Raw genomic sequence first — 13580 nt, forward strand, 5'->3', positions numbered from 1 at the left:
GATATCGCGTATAAATCTTTTAGGACACTAACTGTCATACCTGAAAAAGTTCAACCGCAGTTTTGATTTTTGCCTTCAACAACAAAAATAAGTGACATTTGACTAAATGAAAAATGTTATTTACACCCTTTTAATATTTTTTAACACATTTTATTATTAATCAGAACTAATAATTAAAATCGTGTAAGTCTTACTTTTTATTTCATGAGTTTTATAACTTTATAAGTTTTAATAAATTTTACTTAATAACAGATTCCACACATAAATCATTTTACTATAAACTTACTTTTCATAAAATAAATTTTATGAATCAAGTTTGTAAATGTCTGCTCAAACGCACTCGACAATATGCACATACACATTTGGGACTTGGGAGCAATATTTTTTAGCTAAAATCACAACGACTTAATCCGAAGTTGATTTGAATTGTTTTGTGAAATCAGATTCAGAAGTGCCAAAAACTCCATCTATGATGGTTGTCGAGTTTTGGGTTTGGAAATTTTTAACTTGACCCCAACATTTTTTTTCCTTCCCAAAACACTTTTTTTATTTTAATATTTTTATAAATGAATTCGTTAAAAAATTGGAAAATCTTTTAATTCCACCTAAACTAGCATGAATTTGTTTAGATTATAATTAGCTGGGATCATTGTGATGCATCAGCAAACTCCATTGTAAAAAAATAATCTTAGAACTTCTCATCAAATTCAACCAGCTTGTAATTCTATATTGGCTGGGCTGGTCTATCACATCTATCAGAGATGTTAGTTACACGCCCCCAGTTTTACGAATCAACATTCTTTAATTTCCATCATTCATATTTGAGTGAAAAATAATGCAAGGGTTGATTCCGTTTAGTTATGCAAAAGAATAGAATGGGTCATGCAGCATCCGAGACGTCGCATGAAATTAGTATATGATAAAATAAACAAAGTTATTATGACCCTACCATATTCTTTTTTTTGTGTGTGTGTAGAATATGCCTGCTGCTTATTGCTTCTAGAACCAAAAGCTAGAAATAAAATTAATTCCTATTTTCTATCATATAAGTGTTGCGGCTATGAAGCTTATGGTATACCCGTGGTAGGATGAGATGGATAGAATTGTTGGCTATGATATGTGGGAAATAAAATGTAGATAATGGACAGTGGCACGTGTAAGCGTCAGCTCAAACTGTTGTCTCACACGCTCCTTTACGTGCCTTCCATAAGATTGTTCCAAAACTGTGAAGTTAATTTAAAAATTGCATTAGTTTTGCGTGGTTCTTCCTTCTTCTGTTTGTAATTATGCTTATATAGCTGGTATAAAATAGAACAAAGAAAAAAACACACACAAAGGAATCAAAATCGTGGTCTCTGATGTCAGGTTAGATTCTCCTCCCGAAAAAAGAAAAGGTCAGAGACTCCAGAGCTTCAATCATTTGATTAAGGTCAATGAGGGCAACATATGTATCTACAGGTTCAAATATTTACTCTCACACACTTCTTGACAGTTTTGGAATTCATATTCATGTACATATACATTGATAAGTATCTTTCAGTAAAAGCAAGTCAATAGTTAAAAAAATCAAAGTAAGATCACTAGCTAATCATATACATGTGTGTATTAATATTAGTCATAAACAAAACCTATGAAGTTCTTTTCCAAGTATCTAGCTAGGCGTAAAACTTTAATTAGGGTTCACATATTGCATGTTAATGTAAGCTACTACTATATAGTCTTGAGGATCTAGAACCGCACATTAATTAATGGAGTGCAAAGTTTGAGGGCTATTATGATTGTGAAATCACTAACTTCCTTCCACAGTAGTTTCCATTATTTGATAAATAAAATTTAAAATATGTGAGGGTCGACGTCATTATGTTCCCAATTGATTCTGTTCACACAACAACAGTAGACACTTAGGTATTTATTTATCCCGAACAAGAAGTTGTAGTACTCATCATAGAAAGCGACCTTTGTAATAATAATGAGCTTAGCAACAATATACTTAATATAAAAATCGAGAAAAGCTGGTCATGCTGAGACTCGGTTATACAACAGAACTAAATAGAAAATTAATCACGTATGCAGGAATGAATTACTTTGCCAGATTCAACCTCTTCTAACAGCATAAACTATAGTGATATTAATGATATCCAGCATGACATGTAAGTGATAAACCTTATTTAAAATTGCTTCCGAAATCAACAAGTCGTTAGTTCGAGTGATTTAACTTCGATTTTTTTAAGTAAGATTTTGGATTCGAATCTTGTAAATAAAAAAAAATATTTGAGAGAAGAACTTTTATTAAAGATGATCAGTTAGATTCTTTGACAGATATTAATCATCAATAGAACTTATAGATATTCCACAATAATATCATAGTGAGAAAGAAAATTGTTTCTAGAGAAAAATTAATCTATAACATTTACTTAAACAACTTGGCCGATAAAAAAAATAAAAAAACATTTACTTGAACATCCACAGTATTCTTAGAGCTGGTTTGCATTATACTTATTTCATTACAATATTTGTGTAAAAGTTGAAAAGTTGAGATCGGCTGCAACTAGGTTCATTTTAAGTCATATATACTTAAAATAGAAATTAGAATTCAAAGTAATAATTTCTTTAAGATAAGTGCTAACAAAAATTATAAAATTATGAGTGAGAGTCACTTAATAAGAGGAGAAATCTATAAAATTTTGTAATCTTCTATAAATATTTCTTTTTCTTCAATTCACCAGCCTCCAAATTCAACTTAATTATACAAACATCCAACGGAACTATCTGGTGTGAGTTTATTCATAAGTAGGTCGCTGTTTGGAATCGTACAAACATCCTTTCATGAACCCCGGTGACATGAAAGGAAACTCATCTTATTCCATTCACACCAAAACTATATATTAATAATCATGTCAACCTTCTATATATTACAATTAGACTTCTAACTATCCAAAGTTCCAACTATGAACACGATGGATGTTCACCAAGACACACTGACGTACATGAATGATTTTGAGCTGTACGACTTCGTTGCTGATCCAAATTTTGATCAGTTCATCAATTTGTTCCGAGGGGAGAATGAAGATGCTAACTGTGATCACTTCGGTTCTGACCTTATCAATGATTGTTTTGCTAACAATCAGCAGCAGCTACTTTCATGTCCAGCAAACCCTTTTGATCAGAACAATAATAATAATGCTGTGAATGTCTATGATCCAAGCTCCACATTTAGCTCCTTCTCTTACTATGATAGGGAGCTCAAGGGGGAAGGAGGAGAAGAACTTGATGAAGAACATTCTTCTGGGACGATGACAACGACAACTAACAATGCTGTTGGCAAACCAAAAGTAAAAACTGATATGTCCAAGACTCTCATTTCTGAGAGGAGAAGGAGAGGCCGAATGAAGGAGAAGCTTTATGCATTGCGTTCTTTGGTTCCCAACATAACTAAGGTACGGTTCCCCCATCAATTAATTAAGTCCTTCTTAGATAAATTTCTCCATGAACACTTACAGAAAAAGAAAATAAGGTCAAATGAGTCGAACTTCTTACGTAAGCTCAATTCTTCTTCTATAAGTATTTATGGCAAAGTAGTTTATCATAACAATATCTAAAAATGACATGGTTTTATAATTGTGTCGACAGATGGATAAGGCTTCTATAATTGGAGACGCAGCATCATATGTGCATGACCTTCAAGCTCGAGCTAGGAAGCTGAAGGCTGAGGTTGCAGGACTTGAAGCATCTTTATTAGTGTCTGAAAATTATCAAGGATCAATTAACTACCCCAAAAATGTGCAAGTGGCCCGTAATATTGGTCATCCAATCTGCAAGAAGATCATGCAGGTTGGTTTGATAAAAGAAGTTGTTGTTGTCAACACCATAAGTTAATTTTCAGTTAGTCTATGTATGTATGTGCATTCGATGCATTACTGTAACATTTGTGCATGCTGGTTTGTAGATGGAAATGTTTCAAGTGGAGGAAAGAGGGTACTATGCAAAAATAATGTGCAATAAAGTACAAGGGTTGGCTGCTTCACTGTACAGGGCTCTTGAGTCTCTTGCAGGTTTTAATGTTCAGAACTCAAACTTGGCTACAGTTGATGACAGTTTTCTACTTACATTTACATTGAATGTAGGCTGTCCTCTCTCCTTTCCAATTCAATCTTTCTATATTGTTGAAATGAGTTATTATGATTTTTGCTTATGGATTTAGTCATTAATTTGTTTGTTGAAAACAGGTAAAAGGAACTGAACCAGAAATTAACCTGCCAAATTTGAAGCTATGGGTGACTGCTGCTCTTCTGAACCAAGGCTTTGAATTCGTGGCATCTTTTCCTGCTTGACTATGAGTATGACGTAGAAGTTGCATTTTAGAGATTATGATGAGGCATGAAATACGTATAATATGCACGCCAACATCTTGAGCTAGTATGATATCACTTAGTATAACCACAACCCCGTTGCTACCTTCGTTTTGTGTAATTCTCCAATTTTCAGAACAAATAATAACATTACAAAGACTAGCAAAACCCCACAAAGACACATGTTCATAATAAGTTTTACCTTTAAATTATTTCGTGCTGGCAACAAATTTCGTTCGACAGTGACTGAAGCAAGTGAAACCAACAAAACTTGCAAGAAAAAACAATCATAAAAAAATTTCAGCAGTAAAAAACAAGTCCTTATTTAAGCAAGTGTCACTTTTCTGTGGATTATTGGACGTGCGTATTATCATTGATTTCCAGAGCATAAAAAAGTTAATTACCTGTTGGTCATGCGTATTATCATATTAAAGTTAGGATCTCGTTAACAAGTATAATTATAACGTTAGTCAAGAAACTAAAAAAGATAAATATTTATTATAAAAATTATAAGAGAACGTAAAAAAGTTATAAATAACATAATTTTGTATAATTTTATAATAAAAAATTTAAATTCTTTTAATATATACCCTTAGCACACTGATTAGTATTTGTCTTATTTATTATCATTTATTTTAAATATCTTGAAGTAATTAATGTATATAATTCACACAAAAAATTATGGATATTTTCTAATTCTAGTCCCAAAAATTGCACATGACGATCATTGGAGTGGGTATATAGATATGAACTATAGATCGGTCCATTAAGTTGGTGGACCTTACAAAAAACATACTTTTTTAAAAAATATCGAATTTTTAAGTCTGATCCTTTATGCTCACAGGTCTAGCAAGCTTTGTCCACATACTCGCAGATTACATGAGTAATCCAATGTAAGTATTATTAATTTATTATGTTAAGATTTTCATCTTTAATTTAGGTTGTTATTGTTAATTTGTTATGTTTAAAATATTAATATATTTTAGTGTGATAGATTTTATTTTAAAAAATAAATTTATTTTTTTCTTCTAATTTTATACATTTTTCACTTTTTTAAAAATATCTTTTTTCTACCATAATTTATTTTTCAAATTATTATTTGGACCTACCAGCTAGTTTGTTTATCTACATTTGTAGGCCGAATACAAACCTTAAAAAAATAATTTAGTTTGCAAACTAAGCTTATCTGATCCATCTAAAACGCTGCTGGCTTTGCAAACTGAGTCTTAAATAGATCAAACTAGTCCGTATATCCACTCCTAAATGATGTAAAAAAGTTATACGTCTAGGTTTTGATATTTGAACCTCGTTTTAAAACAAAAAATGAAATAATTTTATGACAATGAAAACGGACAAAAAGTGTTGCAAGGATAAAATTCAAAGTTTACAAATTTTATAAGAACGCAAAATATATTTGAGCCTTTATAAAACAAAGGCCTAAAGTAAAGATGTTATAAAATCAAGAAATAAAATAAAGCGACCAATGTTGATAATCTAATGAACAAAAATGAAAGTTTTACTTAAAAAATTACACATTTGTTCCCCTCTCTAATGCATAAACCAATAGTTTCAACATTATAAAGAACACTCGATTTAAGCCTTTCACAAAGGCCATCCACAGGCTTCAGTTCAACGATTTTTTGCCACCTTGATGATCAGCAAGCTTACAACACCAAGAAATGCCCCCCAGGGAAATCAAGAAACACCAACGTGCATGGTTTTCCTTGCTAGCCCACGCTTGCCCCTTTTTTATCCTTTTGTACCTCACGTTGAATAAAAAGATCACTACATAAAAGATATCAATCGGTGTCCTGGTTTACATGATCTTCCATGTACATGCTGCCATCCACCCTTTCGTCAACTACAACTTTGAGGGGCTTCACCAGCAAGCAAACTTCGCCTTCGTAGTAACTCTAGCAGTTGAATTTCTATAACGGGCTTCAATCTAAATACAGAAGTTGCTTGTGCAATTAACTGTGAGACATGCAAACAATAAGCCATCAATCAACATTTCGCCCAACCTTGTATGATATAACAAACTGCACCTGTTATTTTCTTATTAATGTTATTTTATAGTTGTATTACAACAAACTGCTCAATATTTGATAGAACGTATTAACTAATCAAATTATTAAGATAAAGATCCAAGCAGACCAAACAACAAATTTACTGTCAGGAAGGCTAAAATGTAACACTTATCATAATGAATGAAGTCTTTTTAAGAGCGGGTCATTGAGAAAATAAGTATGAAAAAAAAGTACTGCATCTATAAAACATAGTCACTACCATTACCAGGAACATCCTAATTCTCTGGTTATTGATGCACATATCTCAGACTCTTCCCAACCATAGAATACTTTCATTTGTAAAGGGCAGTATCATCCAAATCAATCCAGACAGCATACCTGAACCATGAATTTGCAGTTACCCACAAGATATAAACGAACTTGTGCACAAGAAAGAAAGCCAACCACAGATCTGCAAAAACCAAGAGGCCCACAATTGCACCAAATTAAAAGGCTGGTGATTAAGTACAAACAATTCACGATATCAGAAATCCATGTTACCAGTTCATGCCTGAGTTATGAACTCCACTAGTTTCCATTACAGCTCAGTAATTCAATTCCAGACCATACCCATCATTCACTAAGTTACTTGTCCTGCACACACATATCCAATCCCAGCAAAGTCACAAACAATTGTTTTATGCAAGACAATAATTAAGCAGATCAATTTAATCAGCATTAATGGCCTTTGATCTGAGACATTTATCAATCAGTTCTAAACCTTCAAAATTTATAGACAATCTTCATAAACAAAAGTTTTCTTGTAATTTAGCTAAAAAAAAGAGTGCAGAAAACTTCACACATCCTTTTAAGGGTAAGGACTAAAAAGTTTAATCACAACTTGTATATATTCTGCCAAGAACAAATAAAGCTAAAAGAAACAACACACTTCTGAAAAGGTTTCTGCTAGTCCTTCATGGTAGATACAACATGTGGGAGCCTGATCATCTAGACATTCTTGCACAAGTTTTTAACTAGATGGGACCCTGCCTGCTACAATCCTTTTGCTAATTGCTTCTTATTGTATACCTTTTTATCTTGAACACACATTTAACATTTCGTTTTATGAAAGGGCCAAGGTCATCTTGAAAGGGCACATAATATAATTGTTTTCTTTAACATAAAGGATCTAGTTTCTATAATGAATAACTATTGCAAGGTGCATACTTTTGCCCATTAAATTTTCAAACATGATGTTAGTTAAAAGAAGAGGGGGCATGAACTGCACCTGATATTTGGAGAAGCTATTGGCATCCTTTCCTTTTCACTATAGCAAGACCACTCAAAGATTTAGTATACTTTTACTGTGTTTGATATCCCTCATCATTGTTTCCCTTGGACAAGATCTGAAGTACTGTGCCCTTGGTAATCCAGGCAGTCATTTCAGGCTGCTGTTCAAAGGGGTTAAGAGGATGCTTGTTTCCATCTTCAAGCTGCACGCCATACACAAATGGTAATTTAAGTGTAAGGAAGCTCTCTGGTGGCAAGATCACTTCACATCCAAGGCTAAACTGCAATTTTTGTTCACGATCTGGAACTGAGGGAGGCAAGCATGACGTCTACAAGGCCAAAATAGCTATAAATATTACACAATTGAGCAGATAAACAGAAAGTACAACAGTCTTAATATATTTTTAAAAGTACAAACAACAATGCCGAGAAAAGAGTAAATATGCATGCAAATAGCACAAAACAGAAGGTTGTTCCCTCCCATCATAAAGCATCAATTTCTTGACAAGTTTAAGTATGTGAAGTATTATTCATTTACATTCAAAATTTCAAGAACTCCACACCTGAAGAAGAAAGACATACCTCAAATTGTACAACAGGGCATGTTGCTAGTATCACTGGAAATGCAGGTGTCACCTAAAGTAATATCTAAAGATTAGTTTGCTGATCTGATATTAATTTAAAATAAAATGATTAAACGCAACAGAAAACATCAATATCATGTGGCATATAATACATACACCAGCTAAATATATATGCATGGTTTCAACTACTGGGGAAAATGCCCAACAAACAAGAAATAATGATAAACTACTTATCAGTAATCAGTTAATTCAATAATGAAGATGTCATACTGTAAAACATAAATCCCTAAAAAGTAATGGATGGTTTGTAAGATTTGTTTTAAAAGGAACCAGTGTTTACATCACAACTTTATATTATTTCATAAAATCCAATGTTGCCTTTCTTTAACAGGATCACAAGCACAAATTTTGTTATAGAAACTGGCAACCTATCAATCAGTGGCTCCTTATATTGAAGTACGTCCAAAGAAATTTTAGTTTATCTTAAGCAATAAAAAAGAAAATGAAATAAGTAAATGGAGATGAAAGTATGAGTTTATTACCCTAGAAAACTACATCCCATTTTTTACGTAAAGCAAATATGTGAAAGGTGCAGTTCATAGACAAAGTGTAAAAGACAAACAACAAAAGGAAAATTGTGCAACCCCCATGGGTTTATAAGAAGAAAATGATAAACAATCCAAAGTTGTTAATATTTCAATATTAATATGGATTTTATCAACAGAAAAAAAAAAAATCAATGATACTAATTGAAACATAATTTAATGCTTATAAGAGCAGCAACTCATACCAGAAAAATCCTTTTAAGTTGTGAGATCCCACTGGCAAATTTAACCTTTGGTGTATCCTTATTATTCCTAGAATGCTTGCAGTGAGGACACATCATGTAGATAGGCAAGTTTTGATTCAGCATGGAGAATGCAAGATCATCACCATCCATGCTAATAGCTTGAAGGTCCCCTCCAAAATCTTTTATAAGATTCAGGGGTTTTGCATTTGAATATATTGATGTCCAATTAGGTTGCTTTAGTGGAATGGAAGTACGTATTAAACCATCTGAATTCATATCACTATTAGGAATCATTTGATTAGATTTGTTCACATCTCTTTCCTTATTTGAGATTGCAGAAAGAATTTCATTTGAGCTTCGATGAACTTGGTTCCAGGAAGCATTCTTGCTTACTTTAGTATGAAATGCCTGATTTCTGCCAGCAGGCTCCATAGAAGATATATGAGATTCTTCAGATAATGAGTATGCAGATCCAACTTCGGTGAGATGTTCTGCATTCAACAGAAAACGGTGTCCACAGGGGCATTCATGCTCAAATCCAACATATACTATAGCATGCTTTAAAGAATGTGATATGTTCATTTCACCACCATTCAAGAATAGAGGTACTACATTGCTACCAATCCTCAAAAAAGGATCACCATCCCTACAGATATTATTGGCATTAACATCAAGAGGTCCCTGAGTAGATGATACATGTTGAGATTTTTGAGATATTTCATGATCAATGACTGCACTAACCTGTTCAACAGTCTGACTACTTGACCTGCTTTGTTTCATACCCTTTTCTGAACCTGGTGCAAGCAATTTCCTTTGTTGAAGAGGAGGGAATCCTGAATCACCAGCCGCTGATCCAGCAACAACCTCAGAAAAAGGTTTTCTCATTTTGAAAATAGGGAAACCTGATCCAAAACTTATCTTTTTATCATCAGCCTTCAATATATCTAAAGATGTTCCTTGGTCTTCCACTGCGAAGCATGGTGGGCTTGTCTAACATCAGTTTTCTTTGCATCTGCAATATATTCAACCTTCGGTGCCCTAATTACAGAACCTTGCTTCACTATACCCTCTGTAGAACCATTTGGTATTTTCTTTTTCTCTAGGTATATAGTCCATTTCAAAAGAAATTTCTCAGTGGCACAAAATCCACTTTGAAGTAGGCCTTTAGAAGATTCATAGTATTTTGAACCCCCAATACGAAGCAAACTCCAAGCAGAAGATTGAACAGGTCCTGCAACTTCTATTTCTGTTAATTTGACTGCAGGAAGTAGCTTATCACAGTCAGAGAAGCAACTAGCATCAGATGATTCAAAATCAAAGGGATCAGGACATAACTGCTGGGAACGACCACAAGCACAAGCATGAAGGAAAGAATAGCCACTTGAATGTGGCATGGGCGGGGCTCCCAAGTCTGAATTACTGGTTTCAACATCATGCCTTTGGTGCATGCATGGTTTTCCTGTCAAACTAACAGCATCACATAGTTGCCTTTCTGATTTCCATATGGAAGTGCATTCCTCTTCCAACTTTTTTGCAAATAGTTCCACTGCTGGTCCTTTTACCATTGAGCGAAATGCATGCAAAGCCTTATCTAAATGGGCTTCATGTTGTGAAGTAGGATAACAAGCAGGCAAATCTTTCAAATAAATCTCCTTTGCGGCTGGAATGGCTCTTTGGCACCACAAAGTTGAGAATTTAGTGTTCAACCCTCTACCACTTTGTAACCAAGATACTGCAACATCAAAAGGATTTGTACTCTTTGAAGATCCTTCCACTGTTGATGAAACAGTATTCCTTGGACGAGGTTTTCTTTTGATAATTTCAAATTCATCCAAACAACCACCTTTTGCACAGAGAACTCCACTCAAGATATGACGACTAGAAGATGACCAAACTTCAAGATTAGGAAGATCAGGAGTAGTAAATGTTTTCCCAGATGCAGCTGAGGCAGCAGCTGCAGCTGCTGCTACAGCAACCATACCAGCACCTGCAGCTGAGCCACTGCTGGTATTAATTAGCCCCCCTCTCCCTCTCAAAATATCAGATTGCCTGTAAACAAACTCCTTAACTGATATTAAATCTTCTTTGCTCGCACTTTGACTGTGGCTTTCAAGCAAAAGGGAATCTGAAGTTGCTTTCCCATTTAAGACATCATCAATAAGTCCACTGGCAAACTCAAGAGACACACCTCTTTGATTTGAAGACCGATCCAACAAGACAACTGTCCTTGATGCATCAAGTGAAAACAAAGGTGCAGAAGTTGAGGTACCCCCAGTTCTCACACCCGAATGAGTTATTTCAGAACCTGATAATGTCCGACATTTCTTAACCAGAAAGCGAATTTGTGCTTCAAGAGACAACTGTAGTTTCTTCCTAAATCCACCTTCAGATCGACTTGCAGGGCGTGCCAGCACAACTACCGAACCAGAACCTTTAGCAGGCAAGTTTTCTTTGGCTGCACTACTCAAACTAGAAGACTGGTTAAGCGAAGAGCCATCCAAAGATTCCTCCCCATTTGCACTGGAATTCGACAAACTGGAGAAATCATCGATGAATACAAACAGTGTAACAGGTATGCACTGTCCTGGAAACAAAGAAGCATAAGAACCTAAACCTGACATGAGAGATATGGCCGACATATTGCGACCCAAGTTACCACCACCTCTACCAGGTGAAGAATTGTTCACCGACGAAACAGGTTGGGAGGACGGTGAAGGATGCGATCTAGACGGTAAAGGCCCCATAGTCTGGTATCTAACAAAGGGAGCCATAGCATGCTTGGCTGCTTGCAGCACACGAAAATTCCTTAAAATCCCAGTACCAAAATGTGACCCCTCCTGAATATATATGATAACATGACAAACCTGCATTTCTAACTCGTCAATTACACCATCAAACCTGCATTTAAAATTAACAGCATACACAGAACACACAATGTAATTTAAAAAAAAAAAAAAACTAACTACAGCAGCTAAAATTGGAGTTCCTAATTCACTGAAGGTAACAGTCTTAACTCTTTCATGATATAAATTGGTAAATCCTACACTAATTCTGCAAACTTCTCGCTAAATATAAGAAAAACATTATCATATCTTCTATGTAATTCAGACGATAAGATTAGGTTATTGATACTTTAATATTCTTTCTGCATAATAATATAAGGTGTTTAGAAGAGTGAAGAAAATGACTTACAGAGAACATGAAAAGCATTCCCTGGAGGTCGCCGAACTCGTGCTCTTCGACGGCGGAATCGAATCCCGACGGCGCGGCGGCGGCGTGATTCACCGGACAGCGAGTGGAAGAGAACTGAAGGAACAAAATCCCCTTGTCGTGGTCGTGAAAGTAGCTGATTCTCCTCCGCTCGAACCACTCCCTCGCCTCCTCATCGTCGACGAGCAGCGGCGTGTCGAGGTTGCCGGAGGCGAAGACGTTGGAGTCGATGACGCGGTTGAGGAGCTGCGCGGAATCATCGTGCCGCCGTGCGATGAAGCCGACGACCACCACGCCGTCGGAGGAGCGAGGGAGCGACGGCGCCGGTGCCGGAGAGGGATGGTCGGAGGAGGAGGACGGAGACGAAGACGAAGACGACGGAGGGCGAATGAGGACTCGAACCGGTGACGGCGACGGAGAAGGGTTTCGTGGCTCCATCGTTCAAATGTCAATGCCTTCTTTGCTCTGCACGATTTCGATTTTCAGCTTCATCACATTTTTTTTCTTTTTTTGTTTAAATTGTGTTTTACTTTTACGGAGTTGGCTTGGCTTCGCGGTTTGCAGTGCGCTATTTGTAACATGGACTTTGGAGTTCGACAGTTCGAGTTCGGTCTCAAGGATTCAACTCAAAATTTCACCACATAAGTGAAAGAAGCATTTGCATAATCTCTTATGTCATATACATATCCTCTATTATCTAAGCAAAATTTTATCATATAATTGTTATTTTTTAATTTCTAATTTTACGTGAATAAATACCCCACAAAAAGTTACTTGGGTGATAGAATTACACTCAATTGTTTTTATAAAAATTATTAATTACTTTTTATAAATTTATTATTATTTTCACTTATTTATTACTAATAAAAATATTTTAGTTTTAAATTTAATCGATAACAACATAATTAATATCTATGCATGTATAATACTATCATGTTAGACTAATTATTATTATTAAAGTCAAAAAATAGGATTATTAATATAATTGTTTACAAGATTACACTTTTCAAAAAGAATATAAAACATTGAATCGTGTTCAAATTATTTGAATATATAACTCAAATCCTTTTTCAAAATTAGTCCCGTCTAATTTTTTAAACTCGAACTTCTCAAAAGTTATTTCAAACTAAATCGAATTACTGAGATGAGATAAGTTATGAATATCCTAATACTATATTTGGCATGTGAGAATTTATCATGACTAATTGAAAATTATTATCTCGTTTATTCTTATTTGATAAGCAATCAACTATTTCTTAAGTTTTGAATGTAAGCAAAAATAAACTAGTTTAGGTTTATTAAGAAAGTTAGTTAACATTTGATTGTATCATTCTCATTTAAAAGAGCACAA

At 34.7% G+C, this 13580-nt stretch overlaps 2 protein-coding genes across 7 annotated transcripts; one reads left to right on the forward strand and one right to left on the reverse strand.

Annotated features, from left to right (window-relative positions):
* Nucleotides 1-2730: 2730 nt before the first annotated feature.
* BHLH57 (bHLH transcription factor) lies at nt 2731-5231 on the forward strand. The gene is made up of 4 exons (XM_003540155.5): nt 2731-3437; nt 3631-3831; nt 3947-4120; nt 4227-5231. Exons 1-4 carry the CDS (start codon nt 2949-2951, stop codon nt 4329-4331), a joined length of 969 nt encoding a protein of 322 aa, XP_003540203.1. The 5' UTR covers nt 2731-2948; the 3' UTR covers nt 4332-5231.
* Nucleotides 5232-5762: 531 nt separating this feature from the next.
* Nucleotides 5763-12906, reverse strand: LOC100788114 (uncharacterized). Of its 6 annotated transcripts, none has more exons than XM_003540156.5 (8): nt 12212-12906; nt 9761-11883; nt 9020-9510; nt 8228-8281; nt 7644-7974; nt 6917-7009; nt 6755-6827; nt 5763-6323 (listed from the first exon to the last, which is right to left on the reverse strand). In XM_003540156.5, the coding sequence occupies exons 1-2, from the start codon at nt 12665-12667 to the stop codon at nt 9964-9966; spliced, it is 2376 nt and encodes a 791-aa protein (XP_003540204.2). In that variant the 5' UTR covers nt 12668-12906; the 3' UTR covers nt 5763-6323; nt 6755-6827; nt 6917-7009; nt 7644-7974; nt 8228-8281; nt 9020-9510; nt 9761-9963. The 6 variants fall into 6 exon arrangements, with proteins under 6 accessions (XP_003540204.2, XP_006592717.1, XP_040863494.1 ...); XM_006592654.4 differs by having other exon boundaries at nt 9020-9665; XM_041007560.1 differs by having other exon boundaries at nt 6927-7009; nt 9020-11883.
* Nucleotides 12907-13580: the final 674 nt, after the last annotated feature.

The sequence above is a fragment of the Glycine max genome, chromosome 12 (assembly GCF_000004515.6).
Source record: "Glycine max cultivar Williams 82 chromosome 12, Glycine_max_v4.0, whole genome shotgun sequence".
In the NCBI taxonomy this organism is placed as follows: Eukaryota; Viridiplantae; Streptophyta; class Magnoliopsida; order Fabales; family Fabaceae; genus Glycine; species Glycine max.

Excerpts from the sequence above, each read along its gene's own strand:
- LOC100788114 (XM_003540156.5), bottom strand. The coding sequence starts at position 12,667 with ATGGAGCCACGAAACCCTTCTCCGTCGCCGTCACCGGTTCGAGTCCTC. Across the intron at positions 11,884-12,211 it reads GAATGCTTTTCATGTTCTCT|GTTTGTCATGTTATCATATA; the intron begins GTAAGTCATTTT and ends TTAGAAATGCAG.
- BHLH57 (XM_003540155.5), top strand. The coding sequence starts at position 2,949 with ATGAACACGATGGATGTTCACCAAGACACACTGACGTACATGAATGAT. Across the intron at positions 3,438-3,630 it reads TGGTTCCCAACATAACTAAG|ATGGATAAGGCTTCTATAAT; the intron begins GTACGGTTCCCC and ends TTGTGTCGACAG. Across the intron at positions 3,832-3,946 it reads TCTGCAAGAAGATCATGCAG|ATGGAAATGTTTCAAGTGGA; the intron begins GTTGGTTTGATA and ends GCTGGTTTGTAG.